General features: G+C 66.6%; 1 protein-coding gene across 7 annotated transcripts in view; it reads right to left on the reverse strand.

The window, feature by feature from the left end:
* Positions 1-16,978, reverse strand: part of LOC102446898 (ankyrin repeat and fibronectin type-III domain-containing protein 1-like) — a 368,753-nt gene that overhangs the window by 13,010 nt on the left and 338,765 nt on the right. For all 7 annotated transcript variants that reach the window (XM_089782195.1, XM_089782196.1, XM_089782194.1 and 4 more), the window contains 8 exons: positions 16,745-16,952; positions 14,765-14,959; positions 13,838-13,951; positions 12,564-12,661; positions 8,904-8,994; positions 6,047-6,154; positions 5,105-5,204; positions 4,304-4,436 (listed from right to left, as the gene is read on the reverse strand). In XM_089782195.1, coding sequence (XP_089638321.1) covers positions 4,304-4,436; positions 5,105-5,204; positions 6,047-6,154; positions 8,904-8,994; positions 12,564-12,661; positions 13,838-13,951; positions 14,765-14,959; positions 16,745-16,952 — 1,047 coding nt within the window. The remainder of the gene's footprint in view (positions 1-4,303; positions 4,437-5,104; positions 5,205-6,046; positions 6,155-8,903; positions 8,995-12,563; positions 12,662-13,837; positions 13,952-14,764; positions 14,960-16,744; positions 16,953-16,978) is intronic.

The raw sequence follows: 16,978 nt of genomic DNA on the forward strand, positions 1-16,978 counted from the left end.
CGCCCTCCTACCCATCGCCCTCCCACCCATCGCACCGGGCCCATCGCCCTCCTACCCATCGCCCTCCCACCCATCGCACCGGGCCCATCGCCCTCCTACCCATCGCCCTCCCACCCATCGCACCGGGCCCATCGCCCTCCTACCCATCGCACCGGGCCCATCGCCCTCCTACCCATCGCACCGGGCCCATCGCCCTCCTACCCATCGCACCGGGCCCATCGCCCTCCCACCCATCGCACCGGGCCCATCGCCCTCCTACCCATCGCCCTCCCACCCATCGCACCGGGCCCATCGCCCTCCTACCCATCGCCCTCCCACCCATCGCACCGGGCCCATCGCCCTCCTACCCATCGCACCGGGCCCATCGCCCTCCTACCCATCGCCCTCCCACCCATCGCACCGGGCCCATCGCCCTCCTACCCATCGCCCTCCCACCCATCGCACCGGGCCCATCGCCCTCCTACCCATCGCCCTCCCACCCATCGCACCGGGCCCATCGCCCTCCTACCCATCGCACCGGGCCCATCGCCCTCCTACCCATCGCCCTCCCACCCATCGCACCGGGCCCATCGCCCTCCTACCCATCGCCCTCCCACCCATCGCACCGGGCCCATCGCCCTCCTACCCATCGCCCTCCCACCCATCGCACCGGGCCCATCGCCCTCCTACCCATCGCCCTCCCACCCATCACACCGGGCCCATCGCCCTCCTACCCATCGCCCTCCCGCCCATCACACCGGGCCCATCGCCCTCCTACCCATCGCACCGGGCCCATCGCCCTCCTACCCATCGCCCTCCCACCCATCGCACCGGGCCCATCGCCCTCCTACCCATCGCCCTCCCACCCATCGCACCGGGCCCATCGCCCTCCTACCCATCGCCCTCCCGCCCATCACACCGGGCCCATCGCCCTCCTACCCATCGCCCTCCCACCCATCGCACCGGGCCCATCGCCTTCCTACCCATTGCACCAGGCTCATCGCCCTCTCACCCATCGCCCTCCCACCCATCGCACCGGGCCCATCGCCCTCCTACCCATCGCACCGGGCCCATCGCCTTCCTACCCATCGCCCTCCCACCCATCGCACTGGGCCCATCGCCCTCCCACCCATCGCACCGGGCCCATCGCCCTCCCACCCATCGCACCGGGCCCATCGCCCTCCCACCCATCGCACTGGGCCCATCGCCCTCCCGCCCATCGCCCTCCCGCCCATCACACCGGGCCCATCGCCCTCCCACCCATCGCACTGGGCCCATCGCCCTCCCGCCCATCGCCCTCCCGCCCATCACACCGGGCCCATCGCCCTCCCACCCATCGCACCGGGCCCATCGCCCTCCTACCCATCGCACCGGGCCCATCGCCCTCCTACCCATCGCCCTCCCACCCATCGCACCGGGCCCATCGCCCTTCCACCCATCACACTGGGCCCATCGCCCTCCCACCCATCGCACCGGGCCCATCGCCCTCCCACCCATCACACTGGGCCCATCGCCCTCCTACCCATCGCCCTCCCACCCATCACACTGGGCCCATCGCCCTCCCGCCCATCACACCGGGCCCATCGCCCTCCCACCCATCGCACCGGGCCCATCGCCCTCCCACCCATCACACCGGGCCCATCGCCCTCTCACCCATCGCCCTCCCGCCCATCGCACCGGGCCCATCGCCCTCCCGCCCATCGCACCGGGCCCATCGCCCTTCCACCCATCACACCGTGCCCATCACCCTCCTGCCCATAGCCCTCCTGCCAATCGCACCGGGCCCATCGCCCTCCCGCCCATCACACTGGGCCCATCGCCCTCCTGCCCATCGCACCGGGCCCATCGCACCGGGCCCATGGCCCTCCTACCCATCGCACCGGGCCCATCGCCCTCCCGCCCACCGCCCTCCGGCCCATCACACCGGGCCCATCGCCCTCCCACCCATCACACCGGGCCCATCGCCCTCCCGCCCATCGCACCGGGCCCATCGCCCTCCCGCCCATTGCACCGGGCCCATCGCCCTCCTGCCCATCGCACTGGGCCCATCGCCCTCCCACCCATCACACCGGGCCCATCGCCCTCCCACCCATCACACCGGGCCCATCGCCCTCCTACCCATCACACCGGGCCCATCGCCCTCCCGCCCATCGCACCGGGCCCATCGCCCTCCCGCCCATCGCACCGGGCCCATCGCCCTCTCGCCCATCGCACCGGGCCCATCGCCCTCCCACCCATCGCACCGGGCCCATCGCCCTCCCGCCCATCGCACCGGGCCAATCACCCTCCTACCCATCACACCGGGCCCGTCGCTTTCCGGCCCATCGCACTGGGCCCATCGCCCTCCCACCCATCACACCGGGCCCATCGCACCGAGACTATCGCCCTCCCACCCATCGCACCGGGCCCATCGCCCTCTCGCCCATCGCACCGGGCCCATCGCCCTCCCGCCCATCGCACCGGGCCCATCGCCCTCCCGCCCATCGCACCGGGCCCATCGCCCTCCCGCCCATCGCACCGGGCCCATCGCCCTCTCGCCCATCGCACCGGGCCCATCGCCCTCCCGCCCATCGCACCGGGCCCATCGCACCAGGCCCATCGCCTTTCTACCCATCGCACCGGGCCCATCGCCCTCCCACCCATCACACCGGGCCCATCGCTTTCCGGCCCATCACACCGGGCCCATCGCCCTCCGGCCCATCACACCGGGCCCATCGCCCTCCCACCCATCGCACCGGGCCCATCGCCCTCCCGCCCATCGCACCGGGCCCATCGTCCTCCCGCCCATCGCACCGGGCCCATCGCCCTCCTTCCCATCGCACCGGGCCCATCGCCCTCCCGCCCATCGCACCGGGCCCATCGCCCTCCCGCCCATCGCACCGGGCCCATCGTCCTCCCGCCCATCGCACCGGGCCCATCGCCCTCCCGCCCATCGCACCGGGCCCATCGCCCTCCCGCCCATCGCACCGGGCCCATCGCCCTCTCACCCATCACACCGGGCCCATCCCCCTCCCGCCCATCGCACCAGGCCCATCGCCCTCTCACCCATCACACCGGGCCCATCGCCCTCCTGCCCATCGCGCCAGGCCCATCCCCCTCTCACCCATCGCATTCCGGCCCATCACACCAGGCCCATCGCCCTCCCGCCCTTCGCCCTCCTGCTCGTCACACCGGGCCCATCGCCCTCCCGCCCATCGCACGGGCCCATCGCCCTCCTGCCCATCACACCGGGTCCATTGCACCGGGCCCATCGCCTTCCAGCCCATCGCCCTCCCACCCGTCACACCGGGCCCATCGCCCTCCCGCCCATCGCACCGGGTCCATTGCCCTCCCGCCCATCGCACCGGGTCCATTGCCCTCCCGCCCATCGCCCTGGGCCCATCTCACCGGGCCCATCGCCCTCCCGCCCATTGCACCGGGCCCATTGCCATTTGGCCCATCGCACCAGGCCCATCGCCCTCCCGCCCATCAGGCCACTCAGCCCCGAAACACACGCAGCGCCGCGAGGCACAGCCGCTCAGCGTAAGAGCGACAAGCAAAGGCTGATTGGACCTGTGCCGATGCACCGCAGGAGCTTAGAACCGGTTTAGGACATGAGAGATCAAACACGGGGCCAGGCCAACTTGGCAGCGTCCCTTCCCCCACGTCGGTGCCGCCTTCAGGACATGCTGCATCACAGGGCACCCTGCCCGTCTGGTTCTGCCTGATCCCACGCAAGTGCCGACGTAGCAGTGACAGAGACAGACCAGGAGGCTGGCAGAGGCCGAGCAGCCCTCTGCAAAGAGGTGGTAACACTGGCAGCAGCCAGACAGGTGGCACACAACGGGCGCAGGGGGTGTGTGTCTATGCAGCCCCGTGAAAGCGCATGTGTTGGGTTTCCTCTCCAGGCCCGGCCTCAGCCCTGGGCTGTGGGGAAGCCTCTCCCAGGAGGTTTCTGAGTCCCACTGGCTGTGCTGGTAACTCGCTGCAGTGAGCTCCCCGGGGAACTGGAGCGCCAGGCTGGGTCAAGGGCAGCATCCCAGAGAAACGCCCAGAGGCCGACTGAGGACGCCCCGGAGCTGCCAGATGTGCCGGGTCTGGATGCTGGGTGCTCTCTCATTCCGTCCATGGTGCCGGTTCTCAGCCCCAGCACAAACCCAGATCCAGGGTGGAAGAGCGGCAGCTCCGCAGCAGAAACAGAACCAGGCTGGTCCGGACGCTGCGGGGTGGGGGCATCAGAGCCCTGCAGCAAAGCACAGAACCGCCCCGAGCGCCAGCGTCACCAGGCGCCCCAACCCCGGGGCGAGGGCTGCAGCTGGCGGGCCAGAGCAGCCGCGTGGCTTACCTTGGTGAACCAGAGGAAGTCCTGCATGAGCAGGCAGGAGTAGGTGTCATCTATCTCCACCACGGGGATCTGGTCCTCGTGCGTCACCAGGATGTTGTCATCTCGGTATAGGATGGAGATGAGATAGAGGCCCCTGGGGAGAGGAGGCAGTGCTCGGGAGACGGCCCATTGCCTCGTGGGCAGGCTGCGTTCCAAAGGGGCCTTTCTCCCAGAGGGAGCCCCGCAGCAGGGACTCCTGGGAACGCCTCGCCACAGGTGGTGGGAGGGCAGGACTGTAACGGGTTCGAGGAGGAGCTAGAGATTCAGGGGACGGGTACATCAATGGCTCTCACGTCCCCTCTCAGTCTGCTCCTTTCCAAACTAAACAAGCCCAATTCCCTCAGCCTCCCTCACAGCTCGTGTTCTCCAGACCTTTCCTCATTCGTGTGGCTCTTCTCTGGACCCTCCCCAGTTTCTCCACATCCTCCTTGAAACGCGGTGCCCAGAACCGGACCCAACACTCCAGCCGAGGCCCGATCAGCACCGAGCAGAGCGGAAGGAGGACTCCTCGTGTCCTGCCCACAACACCCCTGTGAGTGCCGCCCAGAATCACGTTTGCTTTACTTGCCACAGGGTCACACTGCTGACTCCTATTTAGCTTGTGCTCCACTCTGGCCCCTAGATCCCTTTCTGCAGGGCTCCTTCCTAGACAGCCACTTCCCATCGTACCGAGTGACCCATCCCGTCCCCCAGAACCAGCAGGTGGCAGGCAGAGGGACAGGGACAGCCAGAGCCCGGGGTCGCCCCTGCCCTTGCTCTTACCTTTTCAGGGTCTTTAGGAACTTGCTGCCAGGGTGGAAAAGGTGCTTCAGGCTTTTGGAGACCGAGTGCTTCCGGCTCTGGGGCTGGTTCTTGCAGGACTCTGGAGAAGAAGGCAGCGTGGAGCACAGTACGTGGGGATGCGGGCGCACCAGCTGCACCATGCCCACCGCGGCAGCACGCCGGCCCTGGAAACACTCAGAGCCAGTGCGTGGGGCGGGGGACGGTTCTGGCATCTACCGGAGACCAGGCATGTGCGTGTGCTGCCCGCGGTCCCCGGGCTGGGTTGGGCTCAGTGTCCTGTAGGCACAAGGCTCTAACCGGGGAGCGGCTCCGCTTGGCTGCCGGGCTGCGGAGATTTCTGCACCTCCAGATGGGAAGCGAGAAAGGCCAGAAAAGCCGTCTGAGACCCAGCAGGAGCACACTGCAGCTCACCCCAAGCCTCTGGATGTCCCCCATCGCTAGGGAGACGCCGGCTGAAAACTCCTGCCTCAGGCAGGTCTTTGCAGACAGGACACTGGCCATGGCTTTGTGTGAGTGTGTCCATACATACAGACACACACACACACAAATACACACACACACGTACACACACACACACACACAAATACACACACACACCCACACACACACAAATACACACACACGCACACACACACACACACACACACGTACACACACACACACACAAATACACACCCACCCACCCACCCACAAATCCACACACACACAAATCCACACCCACACACACACTGCAGCCCCCGTGCAAAGGAATGCGCTGTCAAAGGGCCACGCCGAACTGAGTCTGGGGGTCAAACCCAGCTGTCAGAAGGACCCTCCCGCTGCCTGGGGTCTGAGCCCCCCGAGGAGCAGCGCCCCGAGCAGGGGCTCCCGCGCCGCCCCAGCCTTGCTGCAGCCCCCCGGCGCTCGGCGGCCCCGACTCACCATGGCAGACGCAGTGCTGGTGCACGGTCTTCACCTGCCCGAGGAGCTGATCTAAGGCTTCCGCTTGCCCCCTCCGCCGCGGCGCCCGCCCGTCATGCTCCCGCCAGTCTGGGGAAGGAGGCGACTTACCCTGCAGGCTGGAGCCAGGCTGATGCTGTCTCCGGTGACAGAGCTGCCCAGCTAGTTCCCTCTCTGGCCCTTCCCCAGCCTGCTCCAGGGCGCGCTACCTCCCAGCTGCCCCATGGCAGGAGCCCAGGAGGGGGAGGGGCCTAGGGGGCTGGGGGAGCTCTCTCCCGGCTGGGCTCCCTGGGGCGGACGGCCGCAGGTCCTGCCTGGGAGCTCGCTTAGTGACGCGAGCGGGGAGGCAGCACGGCCTGCAGGAGGACAGGTCGCCGGGGTCCCTGGGGCAGGCCAGCAGGCTGAGGGCGCACACGGCCGCAGAGCACCTGCCTGCCCTGGCGCCCAGCCCACTGACAGCCCTGGGGAAGCTGCAGGGTCAGCTGCTCCCTCCCCTCATCCGCAGACAGGCGGGAGGCTGGGAGAAGCCTGCGCTGCCCCCGACCGTGGGTCATTCCTCAGAGCCCTCTGCCTCCGGGAGACGCTGGCCATGGCTACGCCCGGCCACTCAGCCCCACCAGGGACCGCGAGGGGCTGCCACAGGCTGGCCACTCGGAGATGGCAAATCCAGCAGAGACCAAGGGCATGTCTCTGGCTGCTCCTGACTCCCTCGGCCAGGCGGGCACCTAGCAAATCGTAGCGGATCCCTCCGGCCACCAGGGCAGAGCCGGAGCGAGGGCAGCCAGGGCTCTCACGCTAGCCGGACATGAGTCCCTCGGCCAGGCTGCTGGCTTCCACGGAAAGTTCAGCGCTGTGAACTCTGGCCGGGACGTGGCACTATTTTTAGGAGCTTTCAAAACCCCCGGGGAGGTGCCTGGCGCTGTCGCACTGGGAAAGCCAGGGATTTAGCGACGGGAGGAATATTAAGGAAGATAAAAATAAACAACCAGCCTATTTAACGTCTCCTGGATTAACCCCCCGATACGCACCCAGCCTGCCCACATGCACAGCCCGGCCACGGCCCGTGTGCCCCGGTGAGCCCACACGTGAGTGGGGCCCGCTGCCAGAACAGGGTCGCCATCCTCCGAACGCCCAGGCCAGCTGTGCGCACCCACCGCTGGGTGCTCGTCATAGGCGGAAGAGCCCGCGATGCCTTGTACGTGTGCTCTAGGGACACACCAGCCCGCGATGCCTTGTACGTGTGCTCTAGGGACACACCAGCCCGCGATGCCTTGTACGTGTGCGCTAGGGACACACCAGCCCGCGATGCCTTGTACATGTGCTCTAGGGACACACCAGCCCGCGATGCCTTGTACGTGTGCTCTAGGGACACACCAGCCCGCGATGCCTTGTACGTGTGCTCTAGGGACACACCAGCCCGCGATGCCTTGTACGTGTGCTCTAGGGACACACCAGCCCGCGATGCCTTGTACGTGTGCTCTAGGGACACACCAGCCCGCGATGCCTTGTACGTGTGCTCTAGGGACACACCAGCCCGCGATGCCTTGTACGTGTGCTCTAGGGACACACCAGCCCGCGATGCCTTGTACGTGTGCTCTAGGGACACACCAGCCCGCGATGCCTTGTACGTGTGCTCTAGGGACACACCAGCCCGCGATGCCTTGTTCGTGTGCTCTAGGGACACACCAGCCCACGATGCCTTGTACGTGTGCTCTAGGGACACACCAGCCCGCAATGCCTTGTACGTGTGCGCTAGGGACACACCAGCCCGCAATGCCTTGTACGTGTGCTCTAGGGACACACCAGCCCGCGATGCCTTGTTCGTGTGCTCTAGGGACACACCAGCCCGCGATGCCTTGTACGTGTGCGCTAGGGACACACGCACCGCGAGACCTAGCCTGGGATGGGCAAGCATTTCGCATGGGGGGCTACTCCAAAGGGCACTGATGGAGGGGTTGCGGGCTCTGGGATGCAGGTGCGGAAGGGACTGGGTGCTGGATGGAGTTGTGATCTGGGGCAGGGGATTGGGGTGAAGGGTTTGGGAGGGGATACAGGTCTGTGTGCAGGGAGAGCTATCTGACCTGGAGGAGAGGGTTAGGAGGGGGTGCAGGGTCTGGGAGGGGGGACTATGACTTGCAGCGGAGGTTGGGGCGCAGGGTCTGGGGGGGTGGGGCTGTGACTTGCGGCGGGGGTTGGGGCGCAGGGTCCGGGCGGGGGGTGGGGGCTGTGACCTGTGGCGGGGGTTGGGCGCAGGGTCCGGGCGGGGGGGGGGGGAGCTGTGACCTGTGGCGGGGGTTGGGTGCCAGCAGTCCCGTGGCCCCTCCCTGCCCACACCCTCACTGTGGCCAGCTGCAGGGCCATGTGCTCTTGGCGCACCACACGCCCGGGAGAGGTTCTCCATGTGCTGCCTGTACTGTAAGCACAGCCCAGGCAGCTCCCATTGGCTGGTTTCTGGCCAATGGGAGCTGTGAGACTGGGCTGGAGGTGGGGCCAGTGCACAAAGCCCCTCCCCTCTACAGGGCACATGGCCCCAGAGCCGGCACTGAGTGGCAGGCAGGGAATGGAAGGCCAGGGGCCTGCGTGAGGCTCCGGCTGGGCCACAGGCTGGGGGCAGTGGGCAGGTGGGCCGGACCGGGCCCATGGGCTGCAGTTTGCCCCCCTCTGATCTATGAATAGCTGGATTCTACTTTCCATTCTACTTGGGACGCGCCCAGGCCTCCCGGCTGCCGCCAGAGTGGTCAGCGGGGCCGTGCTGGGAGTGGGCGCCAGGCCTGCGACTCTCCCATCCGCCTCAAAGCCCAGCCCGTTCCCACACGCCAAGCACAGCCCCCATACTTACTGGAGGGGACAGCAAAGGGCGGCACAGAGGCTTGTGGGGGCCCCCAGCCCTTCATGTTGTAGGCTGACACCTGGACGTAGTAGGCCGTGCCCTGCAGGGGACGAGGAAGGAAGAGGCCATAAATGCGACTGGAAAGTCTCTCGGACGCGTACCTCCCTCTGCTCCTGACCCTCGTGGGGGGAGAGGGTTCCTGCTGCCTTCCTACGCTGGCGTGTCCCCTTGGCACGACCCCCAGCTCCCCATGCGCAGAGGCAAAGGAACGCCAGAGCCCGCTGGCTTCCATGCACAGGCAGCCGCAGCACCGACATCGACCCACGTGTGCAGGGCCAGGTTTCTAGCATTACTGGTGGGGCCCAGAGTGGGTCTAAGTTCTGCCCCACGCCCCCACCTGAGGAGCGTTTTCCAAAGCACCTAGCTGCCTGCGGCTCACTGTGCCCATAAAACCCTTCCGCCCTGAGATGCTGCTGCTCCTGCAGCTGTCGGGGCCGTCGGCACTGCCTCTTTCCAGCCCTGTCCTGAAGCCTTTCCCAGCACCCTGCCACTTCCCTTCCTTCCTCCCGCCCCGGCCACATGCAGGTCTATCGGAGCTCATCCTCACAGCCTGCCCGGCCGCCAGAGCCCGTCCCCTCGGTCTCCCCGGCCTCCAGAGCCCATCCCCACAGCCTCCCTGGCTTCCAGAGCCCGTCCCTACCCCCGCCCTGGCCTCCAGAGCTCTTCCCCGCCGCCTCCCCGGCCCCCAAAGCCCATCCCTGAGGCCTGTAGCTGCACATAGTGCCTGTACTCTAGACACCACCAGGAGCCTACACGTGGCCTATAGGGATGTGATCAGCTTCCTCTGGATTCTCCTGAACTCCTGCGTCTAGTGTTAGCTTCTATCTCCTCCTGCTCAAATGGCCCTGCCACCGAAAGCTCCTGCAACCGCGACAGTAGCTCCGTCCAGGAGCCCCTCTGCCACCCCCCGAGGAGTCTCAAATGGCCTTTCACCTCCCCGGCCTGACGCCAGAAACGAGCATCGCACCCCAGGTGGGCTTTGCGGGCGGGATTGGCTACAGCTCTGTTCCACTGCCATGGCTCGGGTTCGGGGCACTTCTCAGAGCCATGGCGCCCGGGTTCGCTTTCCCAACTGCTCCCTAGCACCTTGGGAAGGGGACAACGGACAGGCAACATGGGCCTGAGGGTTTCAGAGATAGTCGCCCAACCAGCCAGCTCCCAGAGGTGGAACTGGAGCCTGGTTCTCACGACACTGCTGCAGAAACAAAGCAAACCGGTTCTGGGCAGCATTCACAAGAACCCGATGAGCGAGACACGAGGAGTCATTCTTCCCCCGCTCTGCGCTGCTCAGGCCTCGCCTGGAGCATCGGGTCCTGTTCTGGGCACCACACGTCAAGAAAGACGCGGAGAAATTGGAGAAGGCCCAGAGAAGAGCAACAGAGGATGTAAGGTCTAGAGCTGTGCGGGAAGGCGGAAAGAATCGGGTTTCTTTAGTCCGGAAAAGAGAGGACTGAGCGGGGACACGATGGCAACTTTCCACTACCTAACAGGGTGTCACAGGGAGGAGGGAGAAAACTTGTTCCCCTTGGCCTCTGAGGAAGGACAAGAAGCAATGGGCTCAAACTGCAGCCAGGGAGGTTGAGGCTGGACACGAGGAAAACGCCCTGCCTGGCAGGGTTAAGCACTGGGATAAGTCGCTGTGGAGATTTTTAAGAGCAGGTTGGACAGACACCTGGCAGGGATGAGCCAGACGGTGCCGGGTCCTGCCGGGAGGGCAGGGACTGGGCTTGGTGCCTCTTGAGGACCTTCCAGTTGTATGATGCTATGAGATTAAGGCAGTGGCTCTCCGCCAGGGGGTGGCGCACCCTAGGGGTACACAAAGGCCTTCCAGGGGACACCTCATCTCCTCTAGGTACCTGCCTAGTTTCACAGCAGGCTGCATCCGAAGCACCAGAGAAGTGGCGCCAAGGCCCACGACTGGTTTGCGTCGCTGCCTGGCCCGTGTTTCTGGCCAGTCGTGTCTCTCGATGGCTCGAGGCAGACGGGCGCGGGCGAGCCCATTCTCGGTGACGCGGGCCGTCCTGCTTCCCGAGTGCAGGCGGCGCCGGCCCACGCCGACACGGCCGACTCCTGGCAGGAGCGCCGCAGCCCGGCCGGGCCGAGAGCCGAGGAGCCGGCAAAGGAGTTTGAGCTTTGCCGCTGGCAGAGGGACCGGCCAGGAGCCCTGGGCAAAGGTGGGAGGGAGCAGGGTGGGGTCCGAGGAGAAATGAATGGCCTATTTCCCCTCCCCCGAGGATGCCACCTGCCTGGGCATTGCCCCCCCGGCCACGCAAAGCAACCCACGCTGTGCCACGAGGGCAGATGCCTGGCCGGCCCGAGCACTCGCTGGCCCACGGGGCTGAGGTGTAACGCGGAAGAGACGCCCCCGGGGGAAGCTGAAGAGGAGGAGAGAATGAAGAGACGGGACAGCTCAGCTTAGGAAAGAGGAGGCTGAGGGGCGCTAGGAGAGAGGTCTGTACAGTCATGACTGCTCTGGAAAAAGTGATCAAGGAAAAGTTCTTTACTTCTTCCCACAAGATAAGAACTAGGGGTCACCCAATGAAATGAATAGGCAGCAGGTTTAAAACAAACCAAAGGAAGTTTTTCTTCACTCAGCGCACAGTCAACCTGTGGAACTCCTCGCCGGAGGATGCGGTGAAGGCCAGGACTCTAACAGGGCTCAAAAAGACTTAGCTAGATTCCTGGAGGGCAGGTCCGTCAGTGGCTGTGAGCCAGGCTGGGTAGGGCTGGGGTCCCTGGCCTCTGTTTGTCTGGCAATGGGCGACAGGGGAGGGATCACGTGAGGATTCCCTGTTCGGTTCCCTCCCTCTGGGACCCCCGGCTTTGGCCCCTGTGGGCGACAGGACCCCGGGCTGGATGGGCCGTTGGTCTGACCCGGTCTGATGCTCTTATATAGAACGAAGAGCTGGAGCCCTGGCCCGGCCCTGGGGCGGGGGAGCTCCTGGGTCCATGGTGCTGTCCCAGGCTCAGCCCCAAGGGCAGCTGCCCAGAGGAACATCGGAGCCTGCCTGCCTCCTGGCGCCCCTTCCTGGGCACTGCTGCAAGGGAAGTGGCAGCAGACTGGCCCGCCCGCCCTGGCTGGTACAGACCCCGCACTGAACCAAGCGCGGGGCTCTCAGCCTGCACGAGCTCACCCCTTCTGCCGCTCCCAGGGCCGGGCAGCCTGCCCAGAGACGCCCTGGGACACCCAGGGCTGTGTCCTGCTCTTGTCCCCCGGAAAAGCCCCACCGGCGTCTGTGGGGCGCCCGGGAGCCGAGGGCTCGCTGGGGAGCTCATCATTCGAAACTGCGGGGCCTGCCGCTGGCAAAGCTGGCCCCAGAGGAACTGCACGTGGCCCTGCGATAGCGGCCCCCGGGGAGCACACTTGCCCGTGGCTGCTGGAGCTGCAGGGTGCTCCGTGGCTCGCCGGGGGGTGGCCTGCCCCCGGGAAGGGCACCGCTGGGGCAGGCAAGCACGGGGCCAGCCCCTGGAGACGCCGGCTAAAGAACAGGCTGCGGTCACGCTCGGGGCCTACACGGCCCCCCGGGCAGGGCGCCTGGGCCTGGGCCCTCGCCCACCAGCCCCTCGCCGTGGCTCCGCGCGGAGGGCCGAGGCGCTGTGCTCACTCACCGACACGAGCCCCCGGATGGTGAAGTGCGGGTCCCGCAGTTTGCTGATCACCACCTCCCCCAGGGGAGGCGAGAAGGTCGGGGAGCAGCTCCATTCCACTGCAAGCAGAGAGAGGCCCGGCCCCGTCAGTCCCGGCTGGCGTTCGGGGACACGGCGAGGGCGCTAGCGCCTGTGGGCGGCCTGGCTGGCTGACCGGGCCAGGCTGCCCTGGACGGTGCACGGCTGGCGGGGGCTATGGAATCAAAGAACTAGACACAGCCAGGCCGGCCGCGGGGGCTGGAGTGATGTGGGAGAAAAGGCACAGAGGAGCGAGGGGGAGAGGGGATGAAATGGAACGGAAATCAGCCTCCTGGAGAGCCCCCAGGCCTTCGGCACAGCCCAAGCTCCCCCGCGGGCATAGCGGAGAGCAGGCGGGGGCGTGGGGAGAGAGCTGGAGAGGCCACAGACAGACAGACGAGCCCGAGGATAAAGAGACAGACACCTGGAGCAGACGGGGCGAGAGAGGCGGGCAGGGGGCACTGACAGAGCAGGTTAAACATCAGGATTTGGTGGTGCCTGGTAAAAGAAAACTCTTGTGAAAGTGAAAGATATTAGAGGACACACCAGATCGAACAGGAGGGATGGGAAACCCCTCGGCAGGAGCAGGTGCTAGCGCCAAGAGGGCCGTGTTCCTGTGGGATGCAGAGATCAACCCGAGGAAGAGAGAGGGTTGCAAAGTTCAGCTCCTGACCCAAACGTCTCCTCTGTCTGGGTGTGTGCGGATCCTGGTTCAGCCCGGCGGAGCTTGGGGCCAGCTGCAAAGGGCAAATATAGACAAACTTCCTGACGCTGCCAGGGCGTGTGGAGCGGGGTTTGCGCGGGGCCCGTCCTGAGCTGGAATTGGAGATTCCCTGGCAGGGGCCGCACGGCGCCATGACGCCCGTCATTCCTGCGGCCACTCGCCTCGCGTGGCATCCGGCAGTGCGGACCGGCCAGGGGCTGCTTGGCAATACCCAGGCTGCCTGCGGAGCTTTACTTCTCGGCAACAGGCGTGTGGCAGCAGCGGGGAGGGAGGCGAACACCCTCTTGCCTACGCCAGAGCACAGGTCCCTGCTCCGCAGTGAAATCCCGCTCGGGGCTCTTCCACGCGCTCCAGGGCCCTGCAGGCGGGCAGGGGAAAGGGCTCGCCCAGGCCCGAGAGCCAGTCTCCTAACGCCCAGCGTGGTGCCCTACCGACTAGGCCGAGGTGCCTTCTACCCTGCACGGGGCCCCGGCGCGCTCCTGCCATGGCTCACCTTTGTACTTGGTGACAACGGCTGAGTTGACACTGATGGGCTCCCCGAAGGTCGCCTGCACAGAGCTGCTGCTGGCCACGGAGAGGTGCACGTGAGCCGGCGGGTCCGGCGGCCCTGGGAACGGGAGAACGGGGGTAGGTGCAGAAAGGTCCGGTCCCAGGGGCGCGTGTCAGTCTGCAGCTCTCGCAGCACCTGGCCCTCTGCTCCCTGCAGCCCTCGCGGCGCCCGCCCCCCTGCTCCCTGCGGCCCTCGCGGCGCCCTGCCCCCCAGCTCCGTGCGGCCCTCGCGGCGCCCACCCCCCTGCTCCCTGCGGCCTTCGCGGCGCCCTGCCCCCCAGCTCTGTGCGGCCTTCACGGCGCCCTGCCCCCCAGCTCCGTGCGGCCGTCGCGGCACCCACCCCCCAGCTCCATGCGGCCCTCGCGGCGCCCTGCCCCCCAGCTCCGTGCGGCCCTCGCGGCGCCCATCCCCCTGCTCCCTGCGGCCTTCACGGCGCCCTGCCCCCCAGCTCCCTGCGGCCTTCTGCAGCACCCGCCCCCCTGCTCCCTGCGGCCTTCATGGCACCCGCCCCCCCCCAGCTCCCTGCGGCCTTCGCGGCGCCCTGCCCCCCAGCTCCGTGCGGCCCTCGCGGCGCCCACCTCCCTGCTCCCTGCGGCCCTCGCGGCGCCCTGCCCCCCAGCTCCCTGCGGCCCTCGCGGCGCCCCGCTCCCCTGCTCCCTGCGGCCCTCGCGGCGCCCATCCCCCTGCTCCCTGCGGCCCTCGCGGCGCCCTGCCCCCCAGCTCCGTGCGGCCCTCGCGGCGCCCACCCCCCAGCTCCGTGCGGCCCTCGCGGCGCCCTGCCCCCCAGCTCCGTGCGGCCCTCGCGGCACCCTGCCCCCCAGCTCCGTGCGGCCCTCGCGGCACCCTGCTGCCAGGTCCCTGGGCACTCACGGGCATGCTCGAACCCAGCTTTCATGCGCTTGTAGAGCCGGTAGCGCCACTCCCAGGCCTTCAGCTGCTTCTCCTTCTCCGAGCCGTCGGCGCCGGGCACCTCGTTCACCACCTGTGCGGTGAGCTCGCCGACTCGCTGCTCCGCCTCCCGCACCAGTGTGGCCAGGTGCATGGCGCGGCTCTCCAGGCTCACAACTGCCGGGCAGGGAAGTGAGGGGAGAGATGGGGCAGAGGTCCAGCCCACCGCACGCGAGCCCCCGATGCTACGCTCTGCCTCACCCACCCGCCACGTGGAGATTCCATCAGCTCCCAGTCCCATTGCCCGTCTGGCAAATGGAGGCAGAAGAGGGCAAGATGACGCTGTACATCTGGGCCAGCGGGAGTCGTGGCACCGCCTCCCTTCCCGGCTCCTTGTTGGCACTTCCCTGCACCGTCGGCAAAGCCCAAGCCCAGCAGCCGCAGTGCAACCTGCCTTCAGCCCTCCCGCCTGGAGAGGGACTCGGCTACCGGCCTGGGGTGATGCCTGCTGGTGTTCCCAGCTGCTCTACGCCAGGGAGCCGGCCGGCTTTCCTCACTCTGTGGGAGGCCCGTCTGCCAGCGAGCCCACTCCATGCTGTCTGCATGGGCCCACTCCCACCCAGTCCTCACGACAGCACAGCCTTGTTGGGGGACAGAACAGGCCTCCCTCCCTGGAGGCAGAGCCATCCAGGCGTACAGACCCACCTTGCGCAGGTTAAACTAAGTGACTGCATTGCAACACAGCGAGCAGTCCTGCGGCACCTCAGAGACTAACAAACAGACACGATCAGACCCACTTCCCCAGATGGGTTGGAGTGGAAATGACAGAATCCACGAGATATGCAACAGCAAAAGCAGTTACCTGCCAATGGTAGGACCCGTGTTAGTGAAGCTAAGCAAGTGGACTGACTGCGTCCCATTCATAGCTTGTGATGTGAAAATGTGAATGTCCAAGGTAGGGGAAATGGCTTTGTAGTGCGTTAACTAGCTAAGGGTCTGTCTACACTAGCCCCCTAGCTCGAACTAGGGTGGTCAATGTAGGCAACCGAAGTTGCAAATGAAGCCCGGGATTTAAATATCCTGGGCTTCATTTGCATCTTGCCGGGCGCCGCCATTTTTAAATCCCCGTTAGTGCAGACTCCGTGCCCGCAGCTACACGCAGCACGGAGTAGGTAGTTCGAATTAGGCTTTCGAGGAGTAACGGTAGTTCGAATTAGAGAGCCTAATTCGAACTACCTAGTCCGTGCCGCGTGTAGCCGAGGAAATTTAAATCCCAGGCTTCATTTGCAATTTTGGTTGCCTACATTAACCACCCTAGTTTGAACTAGGGGGCTAGTGTAGACAGACCCTAAGGTGCCCAGGACCCCTTGTTTTCATTCAGCAGGGACCCTTGTTCCCCCATGGCACCGGCCCAGCTCGTGGCTCTTATGGGCTACTCAAGCCCCCCTTGGTGCTGAGCAAAGCGCCCCCCTCCTGCTTGCAGCAGAGACCCAAGGGGTCCAGGAGAGGCTGGGCAATCTCCTAGCTCCGTCTCCCTCCCTCTGCTGCACAGAGCCGTCCCCTTCCACCTCCCCACGCAGCTGGACGGGCCTGCAGGCCAGCCAAGGGCAGCCAGGAACCGCCCCCGCCAGCCATGCGGCCTGGCCTAGGCGCGTCAGGCACCGCCCGCCTGTGTCCTTCCTGCGCGCTCTCTTCAGAAGGGCTCAGCTCCGCAGCTGGGGCTGCCCACTCCAGGAAATCTCTGCTCCCTAGCTCCGCCCACGCTGCTGGGTCGGAGAGGAGCCCGCAAGAGCCCTGAGCTGGGCCTGTGCCATGGGGGAAGATGGGTCCCTGTTGAAATGAAAACTTGTGTCCCCTCCGGCTCTCCCTTGGCGCTGCAGCCCCCCAGGCCTCGCTGCCTTCGCCCCGGCCAGGAGGGCGAGGGGCCGAGGCGCGGCCGCGCACGCCGCACTAGCAGCTCACAGTGGGGGCTCTCCTTGGCGCCGGCCTGCAGCAGCACCCTGGCGATGGGGGCGTTGTTGGTCATGATGGCGACGTCCAGCGGCAGCAGCCCCTCGCTGTTCGGGGTGTTCAGGTCCAGCTCCTCGGGGCTGTACTGTCTCAGCAGCTCCTGCACCCGCTCCAGATCCTGCAGCTCCACAGCCTCGAAGAGCACCGCGTTGCTCTGGAACTGCCAGGCACGGGAAAGGGGCCACT

This window comes from Pelodiscus sinensis, chromosome 15 (assembly GCF_052426305.1).
Source record: "Pelodiscus sinensis isolate ZL-2025 chromosome 15, ASM5242630v1, whole genome shotgun sequence".
Lineage (NCBI taxonomy): Eukaryota > Metazoa > Chordata > Testudines > Trionychidae > Pelodiscus > Pelodiscus sinensis.